Source organism: Chelonoidis abingdonii, chromosome 7 (assembly GCF_003597395.2).
Source record: "Chelonoidis abingdonii isolate Lonesome George chromosome 7, CheloAbing_2.0, whole genome shotgun sequence".
Classification (NCBI taxonomy): Eukaryota; Metazoa; Chordata; order Testudines; family Testudinidae; genus Chelonoidis; species Chelonoidis abingdonii.
Window position 1 is genome coordinate 46,397,772 of NC_133775.1, and position 23,008 is coordinate 46,420,779.

The 23,008-nt window shown below is 40.9% G+C and overlaps 1 protein-coding gene across 1 annotated transcript in view; it reads right to left on the reverse strand.

The window, feature by feature from the left end:
* Window positions 1-2,477: 2,477 nt before the first annotated feature.
* The window catches only part of CFH (complement factor H), a 127,064-nt gene continuing 106,533 nt past the window's right edge, over window positions 2,478-23,008 (reverse strand). Inside the window, 6 exon segments of the mRNA XM_075068273.1 lie at window positions 2,478-3,127; window positions 5,397-5,597; window positions 6,256-6,438; window positions 10,560-10,736; window positions 20,093-20,135; window positions 20,137-20,217. Of these exon segments, the coding sequence (XP_074924374.1) occupies window positions 3,114-3,127; window positions 5,397-5,597; window positions 6,256-6,438; window positions 10,560-10,736; window positions 20,093-20,135; window positions 20,137-20,217 (699 nt within the window). The 3' untranslated portion in view covers window positions 2,478-3,113.

A 23,008-nucleotide genomic window follows, 5' to 3' on the forward strand; every position in this document is an offset into this window, starting at 1 on the left:
TGGGAAACAGAGAATAGAGACACTTCAGAGGATGGTTTTGCATCTGTGTCCATCCTGGCTAATAGCCATTGATGGCCCTATCCTCCATGAATGTATCTAGTTCCTTGCTGAACCCTGTTATAATCTTAGTCTTCACAACATTCTCTGACAAAGAGTTTCACAGGTTGTGTGTTGCGTGAAGAAATACTTCCTTTTGTTTGTTTTAAACCTGCTGCCTATCAATTTCATTTGGTGACTCCTAGTTCTTGTGTTATGAGGAGGAGTAAAGTACACTTCATTGTTTACTTACTCCATACCAGTCATAATTGTATAGCTCTCTATCATATCTCCCCTTAGTCATTTCTTTTCTAAGCTGAAAAGTCCCAGTTTTACTAATTTTTCCTCATATGGAATCTGTTCTATACTCCTAATCATTTTTGTTTCCCCTTTATGTACCTTTTCCAATATATATATATACACATAATTTTGAGATGAGGTGACCAGATCTGCATCAGTATTCAAGATGTGGATGTACCATAGATTTATATACAAGCAATACATTTTCTGTCTTCTCCATCCCTTTCCTAATGATTCCACACATTCCATTAGCTTTATTGACTGCCGCTGCACATTGAGTGGATGTTGAAAACTATCCACAATGATGCCAAGATCTTTCTTGAGTGGTAACAGCTAATTTAGACCCCATCATTTTATGTGTATGTGGGATTATGTATTCCAATGTGCATTAGTTTGCATTTATCAACATTGAATTCCATATGCCATTTTGTTTCCCAGTCACCCAGATTTCTGAGACTCTGTCAGATCTGGGAGTCCCAAGTTCAAGTTCCCATTCTAATGATGTTTTAATTAGTTAGGCAGACAAAGTGGAACAGCTACAATTGGAGACTTAAGAAAGACATATGCCAGAATAACCTATTGCCTAGTAGTCAATGAATCACCTGGGTGACCTGACAACAAGTCCAGCACCGCAGCAGGCTTTTGAATTAGGTAGGGTGTGTGTGTGGGGGGGGGGAGGTATAATGGCACTATCACCATGTAGTGGTGTGTATTTTATGAGAAAATACTGACCTGACTTAGGTGCTTAACTCTAGGAAACTGTGTGTATCCTGAGTGGAGAAAAGTGCTCAAGTGCCACTGAGGGGTAAGGCTTAGGCCACAACCTTGTCCTTGGCATTCCCTACTGTCTGGCTTAAGTGCCCTCTTGCTCAACCTATTGGCTTTTGTGAATCCCAGTCTAAGCGTACATGTGCTGCCCAGCTCCCACGTATGTACCCACACTAACTCAGCCCAATCTGGCACCTAAAAGTAGCCAGTGGTGTTGCAGCACTAGCAATAGCTTAGGCTCACCACCCAAGTAGGTAGCTGAGGGTCTGGTGGGGTTGTACTCATGGAAGCTAGGCTGAGCTGGTGCCTGTGCAGTGCTAGCCTGAGCACAGCTAGGGCAAGTATGTCTATGGAAGCAGGGAATCACACCTCCAAGCTCAAATATAGATATACCTATGTGGAAGTGGAGAAAGGGATAAAAGGAATTTGACTATAGAAATCTTAGTCTCTAGGAATAGAGAGCAAGAGTCAGGCTAACTCTAACAGCTAATAATGTGAGACTTCCAAGCAGGGCCTGGACGAGTGGAAAAGAATTGTAAGAGATGCTGTTATTCGACCTTGTGTTAGATAAGAATAGAATGCAGACTGTAGCAGAAATTGCTGAGAAAAGTAAGATATCAGAAAGGAATATGTATAAACAAAATGGAGTTGTCGATCATTACTGTATGTCACAAAAGGTATAAATGCTTGCCTTAATTGTTTAATCTAACAGAGACCTACCTCAGGAGAGGAAACTCTGCCCACGTGTACTCTCCCAACTAACTGCAGTTGCTCAAAATAAACTGCCTCTGGCTTGTTGCTTTAACCCCAGAGAGTGAGAACTCATTTTTTTCCTATACCTAGGGTCACTGACTCTTCCCATGCATTGAATAGGGAGACTGGGTGAGTAAATTAGGACTGTGGATTCCACTAGGAGAATCAGTAACATAAGTGCTATAAGCAGTCTTGCAAGAATGTGAAAAGTTTCAAAATTTTGGGGAAAGTATATGCACAGTTTTTTCAGTTTTATAGTGTAAGTGTGCTTATTGGTGTATGCCACAGGTCCAGAATTTGATCCATTCCCTACATATAGCATCCCCTCAGTCTTCACTTTATCTTCATGTATTTGTCTGTGTGAAATCTGATAACAATTCATCTCTATCACAGCACTAGTCTAATTTCCAGTTTATTGCATACAGTGGAAAATAGGAATAGACAATTTATTCACACATTGTCAAATGCATGTATCATGTTGATATTCAAATTAGCCGCATGCTTTCATCTTTGTCTCTATTTTTCTACAAATCCTAAGATTCCTTCTTGCTTTACTACAGATAATGCTGTTAATAAAAAACCTGAAAAAGTCCAAATAACAGACCTTTTAAGAAGAGTGGTAAATGAAACATACAAATCTTTAATTTTAAAAAGGAGACATAATTAAGACATTAAGAGTTTAAATTTTAAGCAGAGAAGTCAATGATTTCTGTACAAACTGTGCTAGATGACAGGATCATTTTTTGGTTACATGCACTAAAATATTTGGAAGAATGATCACCAACAGCTAATAGTGATGGGCAGAACTCAAAAAAGCCTCCATGCATATCCCAAACATTTTGGTGTGGTGATTAGGCTTAAAAATCTCTCAAGATTAATGTTTCTAATGAGACTTCCTGGAGTTCCTGATTTGAGCGGGAGGGAAATACTACTGCTTTGTTTTTCAGTGAGCAGGAAGTGTGTAATTCAGGATGTGCAGATGTGTACGATGTCCCTTAAAATTTCCTTTTCTAAATATCATAAAAAGCTGTAGTTTGATCTGAGTGTGAAGTTATTTGCCGATCTGTTACTATTTTATGACTGTATATTTTAAACCATTGTAACTAATGATAAAAAAGTGACTGAACTGAAACATGTAATCAATTTAAGATAAAATACTGACAAAGGACATAATGTATGAACATTACAAATAATTAGTCAGTGGATTCTGATCCTCAGATCTCAGTTAAAATTATCTGGTTGATGCTTCTTTTTATTCATCCTGAAGTACCTGTCAGAAAGAGAACAAACACTAGAAAATCAGTTTAGTACATATCAATTTTTTAAAACAAATATTATATGCAACTCTCCTATGGACTGCACAGGAACAAACTATTGATTTCAGCTGAATGGCATAAAACTTATACTGGATTGTTTTAACCTTTTTTGGAAAGTAAATGGGAACAAACTCCATCAAATATTATTGCAGTTACTCCGAACTGCAGCGGTTCAGCTACTTCTCATATTAAACGTGATTACTTATTTTGAAGTGGAACTTAAAAGTAGCACAGAAAACCATACATTGATTGAATACATATTACTGTATTTTATCAGTATCCATGGTGTAGTTATTAGCACTTGAAAGTGATGGAATTTTTGGAACAGGTATCTTGAATCTGTTTCGTTCCATGACTTCTTATCAGCTGGTTCCAGCCAGCCTTCTTCATATGTATGCATGAATTATTTGCTTCCGTTCCCATAATGGTATAAAGGAGGTGCCATTTCTCACATCAGTTTACAAAAGGTGATGTGGGAATTGCCACAATGATATAGTCATCCTCATATTGGAAGATCAGCAGTTATGAGTAGTCTTTATCAGAAGACAGGAAAACTAGAATGATGTAAGACAAAATATATTTTTTCATCCATAAATGTGATAGCACTGTTGTACCGGAGATAGACTAGCTCACCATAAGCAGATCTGATCGAAGGGCAGTCCCAGACCTCAGTGAAACTGATAGGCATGATACTTATCTTTCATTCAGGCTAAATGAGGAAGCAGTTACATGCCCCTTTGTCTAGTGATAGCTGACACAATGGAAACCACTGCCCATGGACTAGATCATATGCAAGGTGTGGGCAAAGGCTAGAGCAATTCTGGTTGAGTGGTTTCTCTAGGGATTGACAACGAGAGGGCTGGGGATTAAATGAGGGAGGGATGGAGAGTGTGTGCATGCACGTGTGAACGTGTGAGCATGCCAGAAAGCTATGGAGAGATAGCAATAGACGTATTGGTAGCATGGCCCTGACAGAAAAGAACTTTTTGGTCAGACTGGTGAATGTAAAGGTAGGCTTGGAATTGTGAGCAAGGAAACTGCCTCCTGTTGTCTGAGCCAACTGTTCAGAGAAACAGGACTTTGTGTTCATTCTTTGTAAATAACAAGGGCTGTGTCATGGAAATACTTGATACTACACCAATTTTTTCCTCTCAACTTAAAAAATGGTGAAAGACCCTGAATATTGGCTAAAGGCTTAAGCTAAAAAGCTCAAAGTCAAAGATGGCCAAAAGGAATTAAAACAGCAGCTAAAACAGGACCTGGAGACTTTGCAAAAGGTATTGAAGCGACAGTGGGAGGTTTACCAGAAAGAACTGAGAGATGACATGCAGTCTAAGGCCATGTCTACACTAATAGTTATGTTGGTAAAATTTTGTTGCTCAGGAGTGTGAAAAAATATCCCACAAGCAACATAACTTTTGCCATCATAAGCACACACATGCACAGAGCAATGTCAATGAGAGATCTCACTGAGTTGGTTTGACTGTGTCGACAGGAAAGCTCTCTCCCATTGGCATAATGAGGCTAGGCGAGCACTCTGACAGTGCACAGCGGTATTGGTACAACTGTGCTGCTGTCAGCTTGTAAGTATAGACCTGGCCTAAATCTTTCTTTAGGCAGCAGCTACTAAATATCTGGGCAGACTGAGAAGCCCAGCTGCAACACTCCCACTCTGGAGTGGCAAGGCAGATAAATGAGGTGACAAGCAAACTGACTCCCACGGATCAGATGTTTTCCCAGGAAGTAGAGGAGACTAGTGGAGCTTTGCCTAACATGTAACCACTTAACAGTGCTTGCTGAAGCAAGGATTTAGGAGCCAAAAATCAGCTTCAGAGGGATATCAAAGGACTGAAGACCACAATGGAAGTCAGTTGTCTGGATGAGGAACTGGACCAGCCAGAGAAGTTAGGTAAGACAAGACACTTTGCAAAATGTTTCTATCCTGTCTGTAATCCACAGAAGCCCAGATGTCAGAGGTGATTGTCCCAACTCAAGTAATAGTGTGGTCACCTTGCTTGTGAGCTGCATCTCTTTACCCCCATTTGCAAGAAGTCTGAGTTAGGATCCATGCTTTCCCATGAGTTTGTATGGTACCCATCACAATAGTGCCACTTGGCCATACATTTTTGTATTTTTTTAAACCCTAGAATTCCTCAATAAATATTAAGAAATCTTTTAGTCAGATGATTCACCAGTACTGTAGTGTAAATAGAGATTACTTACCTTTTTTCTTACATTTAGGATATGCTAATTTTCCTTCCATACACTGTACTCTAAGTGCAGAAGATGTTGGATCCCCCTCATAACCCCTTTTACAGTTAAATTCAATAAAATCTCCACTTTCTGAATACAATTTAGTGGTCTCCCTCCATTTCAGCTCAATATTGTTTTTCTCCATCTCTTCTGGGGATGCTGTACATGGCTCTGGAAAAAGAAAAATGTAATGTCATTATGTACATGTGGATCTATTATTAGAAATTTGATTAACTATATTGACACTGACCCTGTCCCCGAATGCTTTACATAGTTAAATAAAACAGGGAAATATTTTCAGACAAGATTTGAAAAGTAAAGGAGAGGAGGAACAGCTGAGAGAACAAAAAGGAGCTCTAGAGGAGGCTTTCACACCAAACTGTGTGATATTGTGGGAAGGGACTCAGAGGAGACTGAGGTAGATGAACAGAGAGGATTTGATTCCATTTTATGTTGTGGTTCCTTTGTGACACTCAGTTGATGCAAATGGGCCAGAATCTAACTATACCTGGCCAACAGAATACTCTCCAGTAAACATTGGTTTTATTGTAGTGGGTTTTTACAGGTTTTAACTGAGATTATTTCGGGGGTACATTCTAAATATTTGTAATGGCATGGCTGTTTGCCATTTCCTGATTTTTTTTTTTTTTTTTAAAAGGAGAGTCTTCCCCTAACATATTCCTGTCTAAATCAGGAGTAACTCCATTCAGACTGATGGAATTAATGTGGTGTTATACCAGTACAAATGACATCAGAATTGGGCTCATAATATGAAAAATACATACTAACCACAGTTCTTTTTTATATAATATATTTTTTTTGTACCTACCTAAACAAACTGGTGGGTCTGTCCATTGGCCAGAGTCGCAGCGAACAAATTGAGATCCCCTCATTACATGTAAACTTTTGCATCTGTATTGCACAAGTGAACCTGATTCATATACTTGCTGTACAAAGTCAATGGTGTCTCCATTATCAGTAATAGGTGGGGGCCCACACTTTCCAGCAGCCTCTAAAAGTAAGTATAGAAATAGAGAATATTTGCACCAGTGATTATTTACAGTAAACGTTGTAAGATCACAAATATTACACAATAGCGCTATCAATATACTCTGACAGAGCTGGAAAAATCCCAAAGGAAAAGCAAAAAAGAATCAGCCTGATATTGGAATTGAACACGAAAGACTGAAAGTTTTATCTTTATAGTTGAAGCAGCATGATATTTGTTTATTAACAACTAACACCACGGAACTGATGGCAAAATAGATAACTAGCTACTCTAGCTTTGTCAAGTCCTGATTTCAGGTTGCTTTTCAAGCAGAAAATGTAGGTTCATTTGAGATCTTTTGGGTCAGTCATCTCTGCCCTACTAATCCCACCATTCTGCCTTAACCACTCCCCTCCTCAGGCTCATGTGGACCAATCAACCTGCTTTTTGTCACTGAGGAGTACATCCATATACAGTACCTATTCTCTCCATGACCATATTACCATGTACAGCGTTTGATGCACCCAGCACTTGTCTCAGACTATTGTGAATTATGACATTACCGTGGCATCTGAATATTGAGAGAAGAGCAAGACTGAGGATACAATAATGAGAACAGGACACTGACTAAACAGAAGCTGGGATAATACAGGCCAAAGGAGTGGAATATGAAACTCAGAGTGACACTAGAGAGATAAATGGGCATGAATAGTAAAAAAATGAGGGGAGAAAGAAAAGAATGTATCTGAGGACAGAGTCTCTTGATGTCCCTATAACTGATGAACTCATAAATGTAGCTAAGCTTTGCCCTTTGGAAATGTCCCTCAGTGAGGTGGATTTTAAAAATAATTAATAGAGAAACCAAACTCCTAAACTGAAATTTACTTTAATGCCAGCTCCCATTTCCTCTCTCTGCTTCTCTTCTCATAGAAAGGGATGTGGGATTAGGGCAAACAAGGTAAAATTTTGAAAACACTAAGGTTACAAATTAACACAAGTAGTAAAAAAGCTTTACTTGTACTGATCATATAATTTGAGAGGTTTGCCTGAGACCTTTTTGCTTGATGACCCACTTCTTTTGCCTTATGTTTCATCCCTAGATCTCATTTTTAGAAATGTGAATTTCTGGCGCTGGTGGCCATTTTGAAAAAAAGTTTTGCACTTCTATTTAATGTATTCCTATTACATGCATTAGAATGAAAGAAATGTGTTTCTTGCCCTTTCATCCTTTTAGCAAGAAAACATTTTATATATTTAGTGCAATTCTAAATAAAGTCTAGTAAACCAGTGTACAAAGTTTTAAAAGAAAAATAAAGAGAGGCTAATGTGCATCTTTAGAGAAAAATGACAGTCAGTACATTAATAGTTTACAGAAATCTTAGTAATGGCCGAAAAAAGAAGTGTTAAGACATAGGTGAATGTGCATTTTCCTCATTTTTAGAGGAAAATATTGTAATAGTACATTTCTATAGGAGAATATATAGAGGATTATTTTTGGGGGGAAAATATGCAGTTAGTACAATTTTAAATAAAGTTGATTAAACAATTCCACAAAGAATTATTGATGAATGATTAAATTATTTAATAACTATTTAGAAATGCACTAGCTGCATGAAAAGCATATATTCTACTAAAAGTACAGCATTCTATGTATTAATACTTCTCCTTTATGCCTCTATCATTAAGACTTTGTATAATTATGTAATGACTATTTAAAAATACAGTAAATGCACAAGAATATTTTCAGCTAAAATTCTGATTTTATATTAACATTTCTCCTTTATTCCTCTGACCTTAAGGCTTTATTTAGAAACGTACTAGCTGTATAAAAACAATATTTTTTTGTAAAACGAAATAATTATGTCTGTCAGCTAATCACAGTTAACTCGTACAACCAGGATCGGCTCCAGGCACCAGCTTAACAAGCTCGTGCTTGGGGAGGGAGATTCTAAGGGCCAACATTCCCTCAAAGCCTCTTTTTTTTTTTTTGCTTCACCACTGCAGCCACCCTCTAGGGCAGTGGCACAGAGGAGAGGAGCGCCCTGCTGCGAGTGGACTGTGCCCTCCGTCTGCCTCAGCTGCTGCCAGGTCTGTAGCACGCCCGGCAGAGCAACCCGAATCCTTCCCTACCTGCTGACTGAAGCGGCGCGGAACCCTCCTGGTAGGCAGCGCAGCGCAAGCCCTGACTGTCCTCCTGCTTTCCCCTGCTCCCTCCCCCGCCCCCCTGCTGCCCAGGGCACGTCTGCAGCGCCGGGCGTCCCCCTCCACCCGCTATGCTGCTCTGGCCACCCCGCGGGTTTGCTTTTTTTGCTTGAGGTGGCAATAAAGCTGGAGCTGACCCTGAGCACAGTTAACTCAAAACAGATTAATTCAAAATTAATCGTGATTAATCACAGCTTCAATTGCCCTGTTAAGCAATAATAGAATACTAATTTAAATTAATTATAAATATTTTGGATGTTTTTTCTACATTTTCAAATATATTGATTTCAATTACAACACAGAATACAAAGTGTACAGTGCTCACTTTATATTATTTTTATTACAAATATTTGCGCTGGAAAAAATAAACAAAATAAATAGTATTTTTCAATTCATCTCAGATGAGTACTGTAGTGCAATCTCTTTATCATGAAAGTGCAATTTACATATATACTTTTTTTGTTACATAACTGCACTCTAAAACAAAACAAAGTCCACTCAGTCCTACTTCTTATTCAGACAATCACTAAGACAAACAAGTTTGTCTACATTTATGAGCGATAATGCTGCCAGCTTCTTATTTACAATGCCACATGAAAGTGAGAAAAGGCATTCATATGGGACTGTTGTAACTGGCATTGCAAGTTATTTATGTGCCAGAAATGCTAAACATTCACATGCCCCTTCATGCTTCAACCACCAATGTAGAGGACTGCTATTAAAACTGGGATTAATTGTGATATTTTTATTTTGTAATTAATCATGATTAATTTTGTAATTGTTTGACAGACCTAGAAATAATCCATATTAACATATATGTATTTCACATTTTGTTCTGCCATTACTACATTACTTTGCCCTGGGCCTGAAGCACAAAATGTTGCAGAAGTTTCTGAAAGTCACGGATTCCATGACTTCCGTGACCTCTGTGACATAATCTTAGCCTTAGTCAAGGTACCAATCAATGTAAACACTAGTTGCAGATTACTATCTAGTTAGTTTTTAGAATCACAATTTTGGCTTTCAGAAAAAGGTGCTGTTACTCTGCAGATTTCTTTTTAATATATATATATATTCATATTCACCCAGACACCAATCCTAGTATGTCAAAAAAATCAAAAATAGGACCAGTAGAGTGACATCACTTTTTTCTGGAAGCTTAACAATATGTGGTGTTATCCTGGTCCTATTGAAGTCAAACAAAGTTTCTTCCACTGACTTCAGTGGAGTGAGCATTTCACTAATTGTCTCCTGTGTACTGTCCAGCTCATCTGGAAGTGGTAGTGATACTGTGGTCCTAAAAAGAGTACCATCATGCAACCTTATTCACATTACATTGTGGGTCAAATCCTGAAGTCCTAACATCAGACTAGTGAAACACCAACAGACCCGAGTCATCAGGGGGCAAGATCGAACCTGAGACCTCTGTAGCTAAATGCACGAGCCTCTATGGCATGAGCTAAAAGCCATATGGTCCTTAGCTAACACTGTAGTAGATTCATTAATCTCTAAGTCGCCTCCGTGCTATTAGAGGGGACAGAGCACCACACCCAGGAGGTGTGTGGGCTACACTAGGTACACTGAAGTCAATGTTAACTACTCAACATGAGCAGTGGTGGCAAAATTTGGCCCTCAACCTTTACTCAGAGGTTACTCAGGCCAAACTCCCATTGAAATCCACTGAGGGTTTACTGGAATAAGGAGCTTAGGGTCTGGTCCAATGTGAGAATTTTCTCATTAATGCTCCACATGACCATTGCCAAGAACATCACAGACTAGAAATAGATTTGCTTTCTGGCTTTCAAGTGAGCATAAAGTTGTGCATTAAAAGAAGAGACACAAACTCAAAGAAGGGAAGCAAACTCTTCTGAATGAGAGTGAAGTTTTTGATTCTAACATTATCATCACTAGTGGGCTATTTTAGAAAAAGAAAAGTAAAATACCTCTGCATTCTGGTGGTTGGGACCACTTCCCTTGTTTACATGTTACCGTCGGAGACCCAATAAGGCTCAGACCTTGTGTACATCGATAAAGCACTCTATCACCAGGGAAATACCTTTGCCGCTTACCACCTACACTCCTACCATGAGAAATCTCTGGTGTAGGTCCACATCTCATATCTGAAAAGACATATGAAAACACAATCACTGACACATTCCCACGAAGATCATCAGGTTAGCACTTACCGTATTGCATTAGTTGTGTACAAATTCTATTCAAATCCTCTAGGAATTAACCAGTCCTGTTTAACAGAAACTTTAAATTGTAGGTGGGTGACAAAAAGGCTATCCAACAGTGAATTGTTTTGGGTTAAGATTCATGGATGTGTTAAGATGCAAGTCAAACAAAATCATCAAGTTGCTGGAAAACACTTCATGCTTGACAAATCAATCTTTATTCTGTTGGAAACTTTCTGACAAGCTCTCTACACATCATATTGTGCTCTTCCTCCCTAACTCACTCAGAATTTATGCTCTGGGGCTGAGGTGACTATGCCAACTAGACTCTGGCAAGTTCTCCCCCAGAAATAACAAGGGCAAAGCCATGTAAGCTTCTGCAATAACTTCTGTTTCCCTTCCATGCAAAGGTGGAAGGGCCTTCAGGACTCCAAATCTGTAGCTCTCAGGTGACTAGCCAGAGGAAAGGAGTGTCTTTGCAGGAGCCATTTGTCTTTCCAGTTTTCATTCTGGCCCCTGACAAAACAGCCCCAACATGTGGCCAACTAATGGTTCTCAAATCCATGAGGAGACTTTGCAGTGTTAGTGGCAAGTGTCAGCTCTGCTTAAAGAAAGAATCATAGTAAAAAGAGCAGCGGGGAGTTGGGTTTCTCCCTTGGAGCATCAAAACCTCCTCTTTTGACTGTTCTGTGTCAGTAGCACTGCTAGTTACTATAATGAGATACTGTTTATATATTTACAGTACAAGGATCAGTGAATGACCTACCTGCTTGACAGACCACCTTGTTTCCCAAGAGATATTGGCATTGGAACCAGTGAAGGTCCTGGAGGTGTGGCTGCAATGAGTGCTAGGACTTCACAAAATTGGCAACTCTCCTAAAGCTAGGCAGTCCAATCTGGGCAGAGCTGGGCCAATGCGACTTTGTGGAGAGGTTTATAAGCATATACTGCACCTTCCTTGAAAGGACAAGCAGCTAATGGTACAGCACAACTATTTGCATAGGTGGGAAGAGTCTTTCTTTTGGAGCTGCAACCTTTAGCTGTTTCGTTCCTGTTTCAATCTGGGTTGCAATAATGGGAAGGAGGTACAGACAGCAATTCTAGCAACTGGATGGGGGGAATATTACCATTTAGTTAAATGCACTGTATTACTTGGCCAGCTGGCAGAAAACAATTGATAGGAAGCAGGGCTCAAATTGGGTTGTTTCATAGACACAGCACTTTTTTGGGGGAGGAGGGAGGGAGGGAGGGGTTATTTTATATGCTTCACACTCTGAGCTTTCATGTGGAAAAATTAAGTAAAGATCACGAGGAAAACTATAAAAATAACTGAATTAGTGTAACCGATGCCGAGATGCCTGCCTTGTTCTGCATGTAGCTTGAAACAATATTTCTAACTGGGGTGAATACCTTGTGAATCTAAATGGGGTTGACTCAGATGCCCACCTATTTCACTTGTGAAGAAAGCAGGTAAAATAATTGAAAGAGCATCACAGAACTCTACAGTCGACAGAGAATGGATGGCATTTGGGAGATAGCCACCGCTTTCTCCCCCCTCAAACTCCAATCTCTAATTGTAGGGAAAAGAGGATTCTTCCCTACTTCTAATGGCTCTTGCTGCAGACTCATGCAGACATCACAAAATCAGTTATGCTCAGCTGAATATTTTCAAAACCATGTAGACTAGAACCAATATGTTTTAATGAAGGTTAAGATTCTGATGTCAAGATAGGACCCTAAGAGCCAGAGACTAGGTTTCTATTTGTGCCTGTGCCTTAATCCAGCCCTGCCTAAATGTATATGAAAACCACACTGTGAGGCAATCACGTTTTGAGCATTTGAAGAATCTCCTGGGAGTGACATCTCACCTTGGTATACCAAGAGAGTAGAGATTAAGAGAGTACCACCAACCCCCCGACCCCCAGCTTGAGCCCTGGTGAAAGGGTGGAACTGGCTCCTGCATAAAACTCCAAAAAGCAACATTTATCTGATTCAGCTCACTACAGCTACTAATGGTTTGGTTCAGCTAGTAAAATGGCTCCCAACATTACTAGCAATATTCTATGATATGAGTTCCAGCAACGATAGCGTGCAAGAAGTATACTCAGGGAGTCCAGACACCAGATAGGTGTCGGGACTATTTGGTGAAGTCTGCACTATTTGGTGAAGTCTGCTCTCGGTTCTGGTCACAAGTTGGCAAACAAAACCAAATGCTTCTTAGTAAGATTAACTTAGACGGTAGGGATGTGATAAATCTACTTTGGTTGGGTCAGCCAAATATCAAACAATTGTTTGTATTCAAATGTTCCTCAACAGTTCCAGAGAGGCCAGCACTTCCAGAAGGAAAGAGACAGTATGAAGACCTGTGGCTGACCACTAGGTCCAAAGATTCCAGGCAGTGCAGCATAAGGAACTGCAAGACACATCCTCACTAAGTATATGTAGCATTAGTTCATGAGTGCTCACTCAGGTCATGGAGAATGCAAAACAGGAGGCAGTTACTCACCTTGTGCCGTAATGATGGTAATTCAAGATGTGTGTCCCTGTGGGTGCTCCACTGTAGGTGTATCTGCGCACTTGCGCCTCTAATCAGAGATTTTTTGTACCAGTGTCCATTGAGCCAGCACATGCATTCTCCCTCCCTCATGGTCTGCCTTGAGGCTATCTAGCACTGCACAGGTGAACCCCCCTCAGTTCCTTCTCTATTCCAGACCCCTTATGGAGAACTCTGAAGTAGAGGGGAGGGAGCACCAATAGGGCCACACTTCTTAAAAACCATAATTACTGCACAAGGTGAGTAACTGCCTCCTATTTTGCATTCTGCAGAACTTGAGTGAACACTCATGAACTAATTGCACAGTAGGAGACCAATCAGGCACACTTCTTTAAAAAACCATAATTACTGCACAAGGTGAGTAACTGCCTCCTATTTTTGCATTCTGCAGAACTGAGTGAACATCATGAACTAATTGCACAGACATTCCTGTCAGCTGTTAGATCCAACATTGATAATGCAACAGTGCTCCACTTAGGAGGAACAATCAGTTTCACTCATACAGAATGGGAAGAGGAAGGAGTTTGGCAGAAAGTGATCTAGAGGTCTTAGTAGACCAACAACTTAAATATGAGTCAACAGTGTGATACTGTTGCAAAAAAAAGCAAACGTGATTCTGGGATGCATTAACAGGTGTGTTGTAAACAAGACACGAGAAGTCATTCTTCCGCTCTACTCTGCGCTGGTTAGGCCTCAACTGGAGTATTGTGTCAGGTCTGGGCACTGCATTTCAAGAAAGATGTGGAGATTGAGAGGGGTCCAGAGAAGAGCAACAAGAATGATTAAAGGTCTTGAGAACATGACCTACGAAGGAGGCTGAAAGAATTGGGTTTATTTAGTTTAGAAAAGAAGAAGCTGAGAGGGACATGATAGCAGTTTTCAGGTATCTAAAAGGGTGTCATAGGAGGAGGGAGAAAACTTGTTCACCTTAGCCTTAATGATGAACAAGAAGCAATGGGCTTAAACTGCAGCAAGGGAGATTTAGGCTGGACATTAGAAAAGTTCCTAACTGTCAGGGTAGTTAAACACGGACTAAATTGCCTAGGGAGGTTGTGGAATCTCCATTCTTGGAGATATTAAAAAATGAGTAGCGTTAGTAATGTCGATATTTAAGAGTAGGTTAGATAAATGTCTATCAGGGATGGTCTAGACAGTATTTGGTCCTGCCATGAGGGCAGGGGACTGGACTCGATGACCTCTCGAGGTCTTTTCCAGTCCTAGAGTCTATGAATCTACAAATCTATATGCAGGATCACTTCTGTGAAAGTCCACTTGTGCACTGAACCTTGTGGTTGTATAGGTTAGCTCCCCAGCCTCTTAGGGAGACATCCATGAAAAATGAAAGGCATCCATTGTTAGACTCAGTGTCAGTAGCAGCTGCACAAATGGAATGCCTGCTCAGATATTGGATGGGTCTTTCCATCAATCCAGAGAGTGTTTTACTGTGAAGGGCAGTGACAGTAGTTGGGTTAGTTTGTCCCTAGGGGAATAGACAGATGTGAGCTGCATCTAAAGACACTTCATGAACATCTGGGCATTTGGAATGACAAAGATGCATGCTGCCATATGACCTAGCAGTTTCAGGCAGTTCCTGGCTGATGTTTGGAGCTGGTCTGAACTGTTTCTATGAGACTTGTAAGGGAGGTAAGTCTGTATAGTAGGAGGAACGCTCTCACTTGTACTGTATCAAGGTTGGCGCTGATTAACCCCAGTACAGCGACTCGAGTTTGTGTGCCACAATGATGGAGAGAACGTTGAAGAATTCCCAGAGTGGAGCCGTCTGTACTGATAAAGGTCCTGCCCAAAGGTAAACCATAGGAATCTCCTGTACTATGGTTATATTGAGATATGGAAGTAGGCATTGTGTAGGTCAAGGGCCAGAAATCAATCTCTTTGCTCTAGAGCTGGAATAATGGCTGTTATCATGACAACGTTGAACTTCTGTGCCTTCCCATATTTGTTTAATGCCCTTAGAGCTAGAATAGGCCTCCAACTCCCTTCACCTTGGGGATCAGGAAATAATGGGAGTAAAACCCCTTGCCCCTGAGTTGTGGCAGGACTGGTTCTATGGCATAACAAATTATCTACTTCCTGATGGGTCCGTAAAGGATGATTGAGAAGGAAGATTGCGGGAGGGATGTGAATTGAATGGTGTAACTCTTCAAAATAATCTCCAAGACCCATCTGTCAGAGGTTATATTCTCCCAACGGCTGTGAAAGAGGGTCAGGTGAAGGGGCGTAATAGATGTGTAGATGGCTGCTGACGTTTCAAGGTGTAATTGTTCAGGTCCTTGACTAACCCATCGAAAGTACTTAGAAGAGGCAGAGTGAGAGGTTGCAGATTGAGGGGCTGACTGATTCCGTTTCTGAGCTCTGGTCTTCTTATGCTGCAGCTTGTAACTGTGCTGAGATGGTTGGTTTTGAGGAAGTTGTGACCTGTGCTGTGGCTGAGAGCTATATCTTCTGTTCTGCAGCGTAGATTTCCAGGGAGTGTAATATGGCCTGGAATCCTTCAAGGTGTGGAGAGAAGAATCTGTCTTCTCTGCAAAGAGCTTGGGCCCTTCAAACTGGAGATCTTCTTTGGGCAACCCAGAAAACTGTAGCTAAGAAGCCTGCATCATTACCACTGTCATGGAGACCAAGCAAGTTACTATATCAGCTATGTCCAGTGCCATCTGTAGCACCATTCTGGCTATTAACCGACTCTCTCTGACAATGGCCTGAAAGTGTTTCTTTTGCATCTCGGGTAAATGTTCCAGAAATGCAGTGAGTTTCCCATAATTAATAAAATCATATTTGGCCACGACAGCTTGGTAATTCTTGACTCTAAACTGTAATGTCACTGAGAAATACGCGATCCTTCCAATCCCGATCATATGGGGTTGACTTGGCATGGTGTTGCATGCCTTGTGCTTTAACTGTATCCATTAGATGGAGTTGGGTTGCGGATGTTGAAACAGGCAGTATGACTCTTTGGGAGGGTTGTAGTATTTTTTGTCAGCTCTCACACTGGTTGTTGAGATGGAGGCTGGTGTCTGTCAGATAACTTTGGCAGGATCTAGAATTGGCTCATTAATTAGGAGGGAAATTCTGGATGAGAAGAAGGTGTGCAGAATATGCAGCAGCTTGTGATATGTATCTGCCACCTCCTGTAAGGGAATGTGCATCTCATCTGCCATCCTCTTGGTATGATCCAGAAAGTTTTTTAGATCATCAACTACTGATGAGGGGGGGGGGTCATTACACCCTCATCTGGTGGAGATGAGGAGAATTTTGCTGGAGGAGTAGCTTCCCCTTTGAACCCTTCTTCCTCCTTTGCAAAAGCTTCCTCTTCCCCTGGCTCAGGAGCTCTGGACAACCAGGCTGTAGGAGATTGTGAGAGACACTGGACAGCTGTGATGTGTGGGATGTCTAGATCACCTAAAGATCCCAATATAGCCTTGAGGAGGGGGAAGGGCATGGGCAGTGGGGTTGCCCAGGGGCCATGTACTACAATTGTGGATCAGTTCGATGGAGTTGAGAAGTCCCCTTGTATTGTGACAGCAGGCCACAATGAGGGGTCAGGGAAAAGACCTTCTCCTCGTCACTGCCAGTCTCATCACTGGGTAAGAGTGGTGCTGACTGGGGTATTGGTGATACATGGCCTGGTGCTGAGAGTGATTCCAGGCACTGGGACGTGCTGATACCAGGGCCCCAGTATCAAGTAATGGGGATTGCTGTTCTCCTCCAATTGTCAGGTCTCTAGGGTACCAGAGCTCATGGACTCACTTGGTTCCGGAGAGGATTGTCAGAGGTACGTTGTCAGTATCAATGGTTGAGAGGGTGTAGAGCACTCCCTAGTTGGGAGTTTTTAGTGGAGGCCCCCTTCTAGGTACCATGCTTTCGAGCTACCGGTGCCATGGGGATCAAGGTGGTTGCACTGTGGAATCCCTCTGGCTGGTCAACCACTCAGAACCCTTTTTATGAGCCTTTACAGGGGAAGTCTGCTTGTTTTTTCCATGACTCTATCCCCTTTGAAGTTAAAGGCTACAGGGATGATCTGGGGTTGGCATCGGAGTCCCCTGGAAACTGAAGTGTCTTCTCCATAAGGAGGAGTTTTAACTTCAGTTCTCATTTCCTGCAATACCACAGCTTTAGCTGGTTGTAGGGGATCACTTATAAGAGACACGGGACTCTCCCTAGCACCGGATACTCTTCTTTATTTCCTCTCTTTTTTTTTTTTTAAAGTGATTTATTAAAGTGTCTTCTAAACACTCTGTGGGAGGGAAGAATCACCCCAGATGGGGCAGGAAATAAACAGATTCTTTCTTTTTTTATATCCTAATAGGGTAAAAAGGAAACACTAACTATTAAGGAGAACAAAAGAAAAAAAATTAACTACTACTTATGCTAATGATGCAGATAAGGAAGGGACAACTGCTTGCTCCATTCGAGGACAAAGGAGGCTGAGATGGAACAGAGGGGGGCCCACTCCTACAGTGCTAGATAGCCTTGAGGCAGACCATGGGGGAGGAAGAGCCTATGTGTGGGCTCAACAGACATTGCTACCAACAATCTCCCATTACAGGTGCAGGGGCACAGATGCACCTACAGTGGAGCACCTATAGGGACACTATTCAAAGAATCACCACCAGTTTGTGTGGATTATCCTGAACTCAGTATGTATTCCTAGAGAGGTGGTTACCCTTTTCATAAATTCCTGGTACATTATATAATTGTCTAGGTCAGGAGAAGATTATTCCAAAACAGGAGCCTCATCTGTAAATAATGAATAAGTGTTAAGTGAAAGGAATAGTGTCAATCTGCTCTACTGTCTGCTGAACATCTATATCAGAAGGGTCAGAAACTGGAGGGATAATTTCCTTCAGCTGCTGGGTACCAGTGCTGGTACATAGAATGGTAACAGTTAGAGAATGGCACTTCGATTGAGCCCTGGTAGAATGCTGACTATGAGAAGATGAGCTGGAGTCTACAGAAACCCCTCAGATTCCAGAAAGTCCACTGCTGTACTTCATGCAGTACCATGCTCAACTCCAAAGGAAGCTATGTCTCAGTCTGCTTCTGTAAAAGTTATGGTGTCAGGGCCTTGACCTACACAATAAGGAATAAGGAGATACTTAAGATCTAGTCTGAAGAAGATCCAGAATTGGAATGCCAAGGTGGCAAGGTACTGTGTGGAGCAGATGGGTTGCGGGACCTGAACCAACATAAGATGGAGAATACCAGAGGAAGCATCTGGGGCTTTCCTGACAAACGGATCTGCTGGACAATAGAGCTTCAAGACTCTGGCAACACTTACAAAGGCTCAGTTCCCAATGGCACTGAATATGTCAGTGCCATGGAGGATGCAGTACCATGCTTAGAGGAATAGGCAAGGCCTGGACATTGTTCTGCACTAATAGTAATCCAGCACCAACAGGCATAAAATATCACTGGCTGATGCATACACCTCAGGTGTCGTAGATACCAAAACAGTAACATGCATTGCAGCAGAAGTCTATGCTGTTGAAGGTCTTGACTGGTCATGAGGTGTTGGAGTCAACAACTCTGCATCGACTGAATGTGGGAATATGGGAAAGAACCTAACAGGCACTGGTTTAGCTCTAACTTCACTAGTGGTCTTCTTTGAAGAAGACAACAATGAAGACTATGATGACTTTTTCTAGTTGAAGAGGTTGAGCTGATGGAAGACTTCTGCTGATTGCATGATAGAGAATGAATAATCATCTTTCTGTCTCTTTTTGACATGGGGAGGCCACAAAGTCTGGCGGTGTGCTTAGAGAGTCGAATCTGAATCCTGTATGGCCAAGTGGCTGGGTCCAAATGGGGAACAAAAGCTGCTTCCACTGGGACATCTCAAAGTAAAACTGCCTTCAACTTCTTTGATCTGGTTTTAACCTCCTACACAATAGGGTATTTATGCCTAATGTGTTCTTCCCACTTCAAGCAGTGGGAATGAGAATCGGTGACTGTCATAGTTTTCTACAGTCAAAAAGCACTAAATCCCAAGATTAAGACATGCCCTGCTATTGAAAATAAAACTTGAAGAAGACAAAGAGAAAACAAGAAAATATTTAAAATGAGTACCACTATCTAAATTACAGCTATACTAACATTTACAATGAAAGAATGCCAAAAAGATTTCTAACGGGAAGATGTGAGATGCTCAAACTGTCCATCTATGGGTGGCGGAGGAGGAACTGAGAGGGTAGGGCAGCTCTGACCATTTATGTCCTTAGCTACAAGCATGATGTGCAGCAAAAATTTCATGTACCACCTCACAGTACCACTATGTGAATATGTCTCTGGCTTGGATGAACTAGTGCACACACAACCAAGTGGAATGGACAGGTGCAAGCACTTCAAGATGCAGGGACTATAGGGATCACAAACTGAATGAGTCAAAAGTGTGATGCTATTGTGGAAAGGGCAAATATCATTCTGAAAAGTATTAACAGGAATGTCATATGTAAAACGAAAGGCAAATGTTCCACCTCCTAACTACTGCCTACATAGTTAGAAGTTAAGTCCCAAAACAGGTTACTTTGGGAGGTTGTGTAATCCCCATCATTGGAGGTTTAAGAACAGGTTACCTGTCAGAGATTATCTAGGTATACTTAATCCTGCCTCAATGCAGGGGGTGGATTAGACAACCTCTCAAGTTCCTTTCCACCCATGATTGTATGTCCCAGCTGACCAAAGCACACCTGGTCTTACTGTTTTAATTTAAAATACAAACACCTACCTTTGCAAATTGGAGGTTGTGACCAATCTCCATCTTCACACAAACTACATATAATTTGATTCCATATTTTCAAATCCTTCCTGACATTTATATTGCACTTTATCACCAGGCAGATACCTTCCCTCCTTTTTCATTTATAATATTAGCATTGGGAATTGCACGGTGGAGCACTACATGTGCATCTGAAAAGGGAGAGAGAGACAAATATACATACTAGTAGTGAAACTCTATTAATGTAGTATCTTATTTTCATGAAATGTTATGTTCCATCAAAAGGCACTTACTAAATGGAGGTGTGACATTATTAACATGAACTGGGACCATATAGATCATTGCTGCAACCAAAGTCCTGAGTAAGCACCAATCTTGTATAAGGGGGTCAAACAGGGTGTCTAAGACAAGATTATGGTTGCTGGTTTGGTTATGCTATCTGTATCATTTTTGTAGTTGTAGTTATGAATATTGGCTCTATACTGTCCTCTTTTCAAATTTCTGCTATGCTTCTGGATGACACCCAGACAAATTGGTGTCAGCTCTGACTAGCCTGCTTGATGGCCCATTAAGCTATACAATGGACTCATTGAGAGAAGGCAGATTTTACCGGGCCTTGTAACTCAGGAAAGTATCCCAGGACTTGCCCATGTGACTCCAGACTTAATTTTGGCTGTAATTTTCCACAGTAAGGACAAAGAGGTGTTCTTAACCTGGAAAAGACTATAAAAGGCTAATGCCTCATCTCCATCTTGTCTTCAATCTTGCTTCTTTACGTCTGGAGTGTGTTTGCTACAAATGGAAGCTTTACACAAAGGACTGATGACTCATCCCAGCTGTGGATGTATTCCAGAGACTTGATTTGAACCCGTAGTTTATTCATCACTGCTACAAGCCTGAACCAATAACTTTGCCATTATTATGTAATTGATTCCATTTAACTACTTCTAGCTCTCATCATATTCTTGTTCCTTTTATGAATAAACCTTTTAGATGGCTAAAGGACTGGTGTTACTGCCCTGTTTTAAGCAATTTGTCCTGAATTGCAGTCCTTAGTTAGGTCCTGCAGAACTAACATCGTTACGGAGGTTATTTGCTTGTAATTAAAGCTCTTTGAGATTCGCACATTTGGGTATTGTGCTGCCTAATACGCTTAATGGCTGAACTTCTCCAAGCAGCATCTGCTTATGCACACTCCTAAAACCTTCTCCCTCTCCATCTCTGAACATTCTGAGATGAAGCAATATAATGGGTCATGGGCACACTATCACCTCAGTTCTTTTCACTGCCAACGCAGAGATACAGCCCAAAGCACCTGAGAAAGAGGGAAAGTGGGTGCGATGTGTGAATATGAAAAGCCCAATTTCAAAAAATTCTCTTTTACAAGTAAGTAACCTTCATTTCTTCTTCCAGGGCTCTGCATAATCTCCATTATGGGTAGTTTGAAAAGCAATGAGAAAATAAACTGGAGGACATCACAGACCACTGCTCTACCAAATCTAATATCTGCACTAGAAGCCAAATTGAGAACATAATGATAGTAGAAGTGTGCACAGAAGCTCCACATTGAAACATTGCCAGTTGCAAGAAAAGGGACTTGCTTAAGGCAAGCAAAGACTCTACCACAGCTCTTGGGTGGAATGAGATCAAAGTATTCACTGCTAGTTGTTGCACTTAAGGAGCACACGAATAATAATGTGAGTTAGTAAGATTTGACTTTTTGGACATTCAAAGGTACAAGAATGTGTTAATGTAACATTCAACAATTCATTATTAAATCCTGTCTTAGAAATAGTCTAGAGATACTAGTCTGGCATGAAACTTAGCATAAAACACGAACAACCTAGATTATTTTCAAAACTTTTTTGTTCTATTTAAATAATATGCAAGAGCTCTTCATGAATCTAAAGTACGTAAAACATATTTCCCCTTCTGAGTATGTGGCCCGGGAAAAATGTCAGGAAATTAATTGTCTGACTTATGTGAAATTCAGAAAGTCATTTTGACAAAAGCCTAGGATCAAGTCTAAGAATCACCTTATCTTTATGAAAAGACTTAAAGGGGGAATCAGCCATCAAGGCATTTAATTCACTCACCCTTCTGGCTGGTGACATGACAATAATGAATGCTGCCTTAAGATATCAAAAATAAAAAATACTCAGCCAAGTATTGAATTTTCTCTCACTGATGGTGAAGTGGGAATTGAACGGGACTCCTAAGAGGATAACTGCTCTGACTGACCACCACCACAAGTCCAGAAGGCAGGCTGACTAGTGTTAGAACACTGTTCAGATTTGGCCTGTAGACCTGAGACATCCAATGCTGCACTGGCCTTATTTTGAGATGCACAAATGGAGTCATACAAGTAGTCACGACCATGAGACCCAGGAATAAAATTATTTTCTAAGTTTGACATATTTTATGTTTAAAACATATTGCGCTATTTTTAAAAAAATCTGTTCTCTGGTAAGAAGATTTTTCACTGCTGTTGTGTGCACTAAGGAGCACACGAATAAAATTATGTGAGTTAGGTAGAGATTTGACTTTTTGACATTCAGATGTAGCCCCACGTTTCATCTCTGGAAAGGGATGATGGGGCACTTGAAGGGGTTAGTTTCTGTAACCGAATGGCATAGCCCTTCTCTCTAATTTCTATGACCCATTTATCTAATGTACTAAGCCTTCATTTACTGAAATGATGGGTTAGCCTCCCTCCATAAGAGGAAGGGATGAGTCATTGCAATTTCATTTTCTACTTTTTATCACGACATCAAAGCGGAAGCCTGGTGTTCAATGAAGATGACAGGGAGGAAGCAGATTATTTTGATTTAGGCCTCAATTTGAAAAACCTCTTCTTGTGTTACTTCTGGAAAAATGTAGTCCGCTAGTGTCGTTGCCGACATCTTTGATTTGATGAGAAATAAG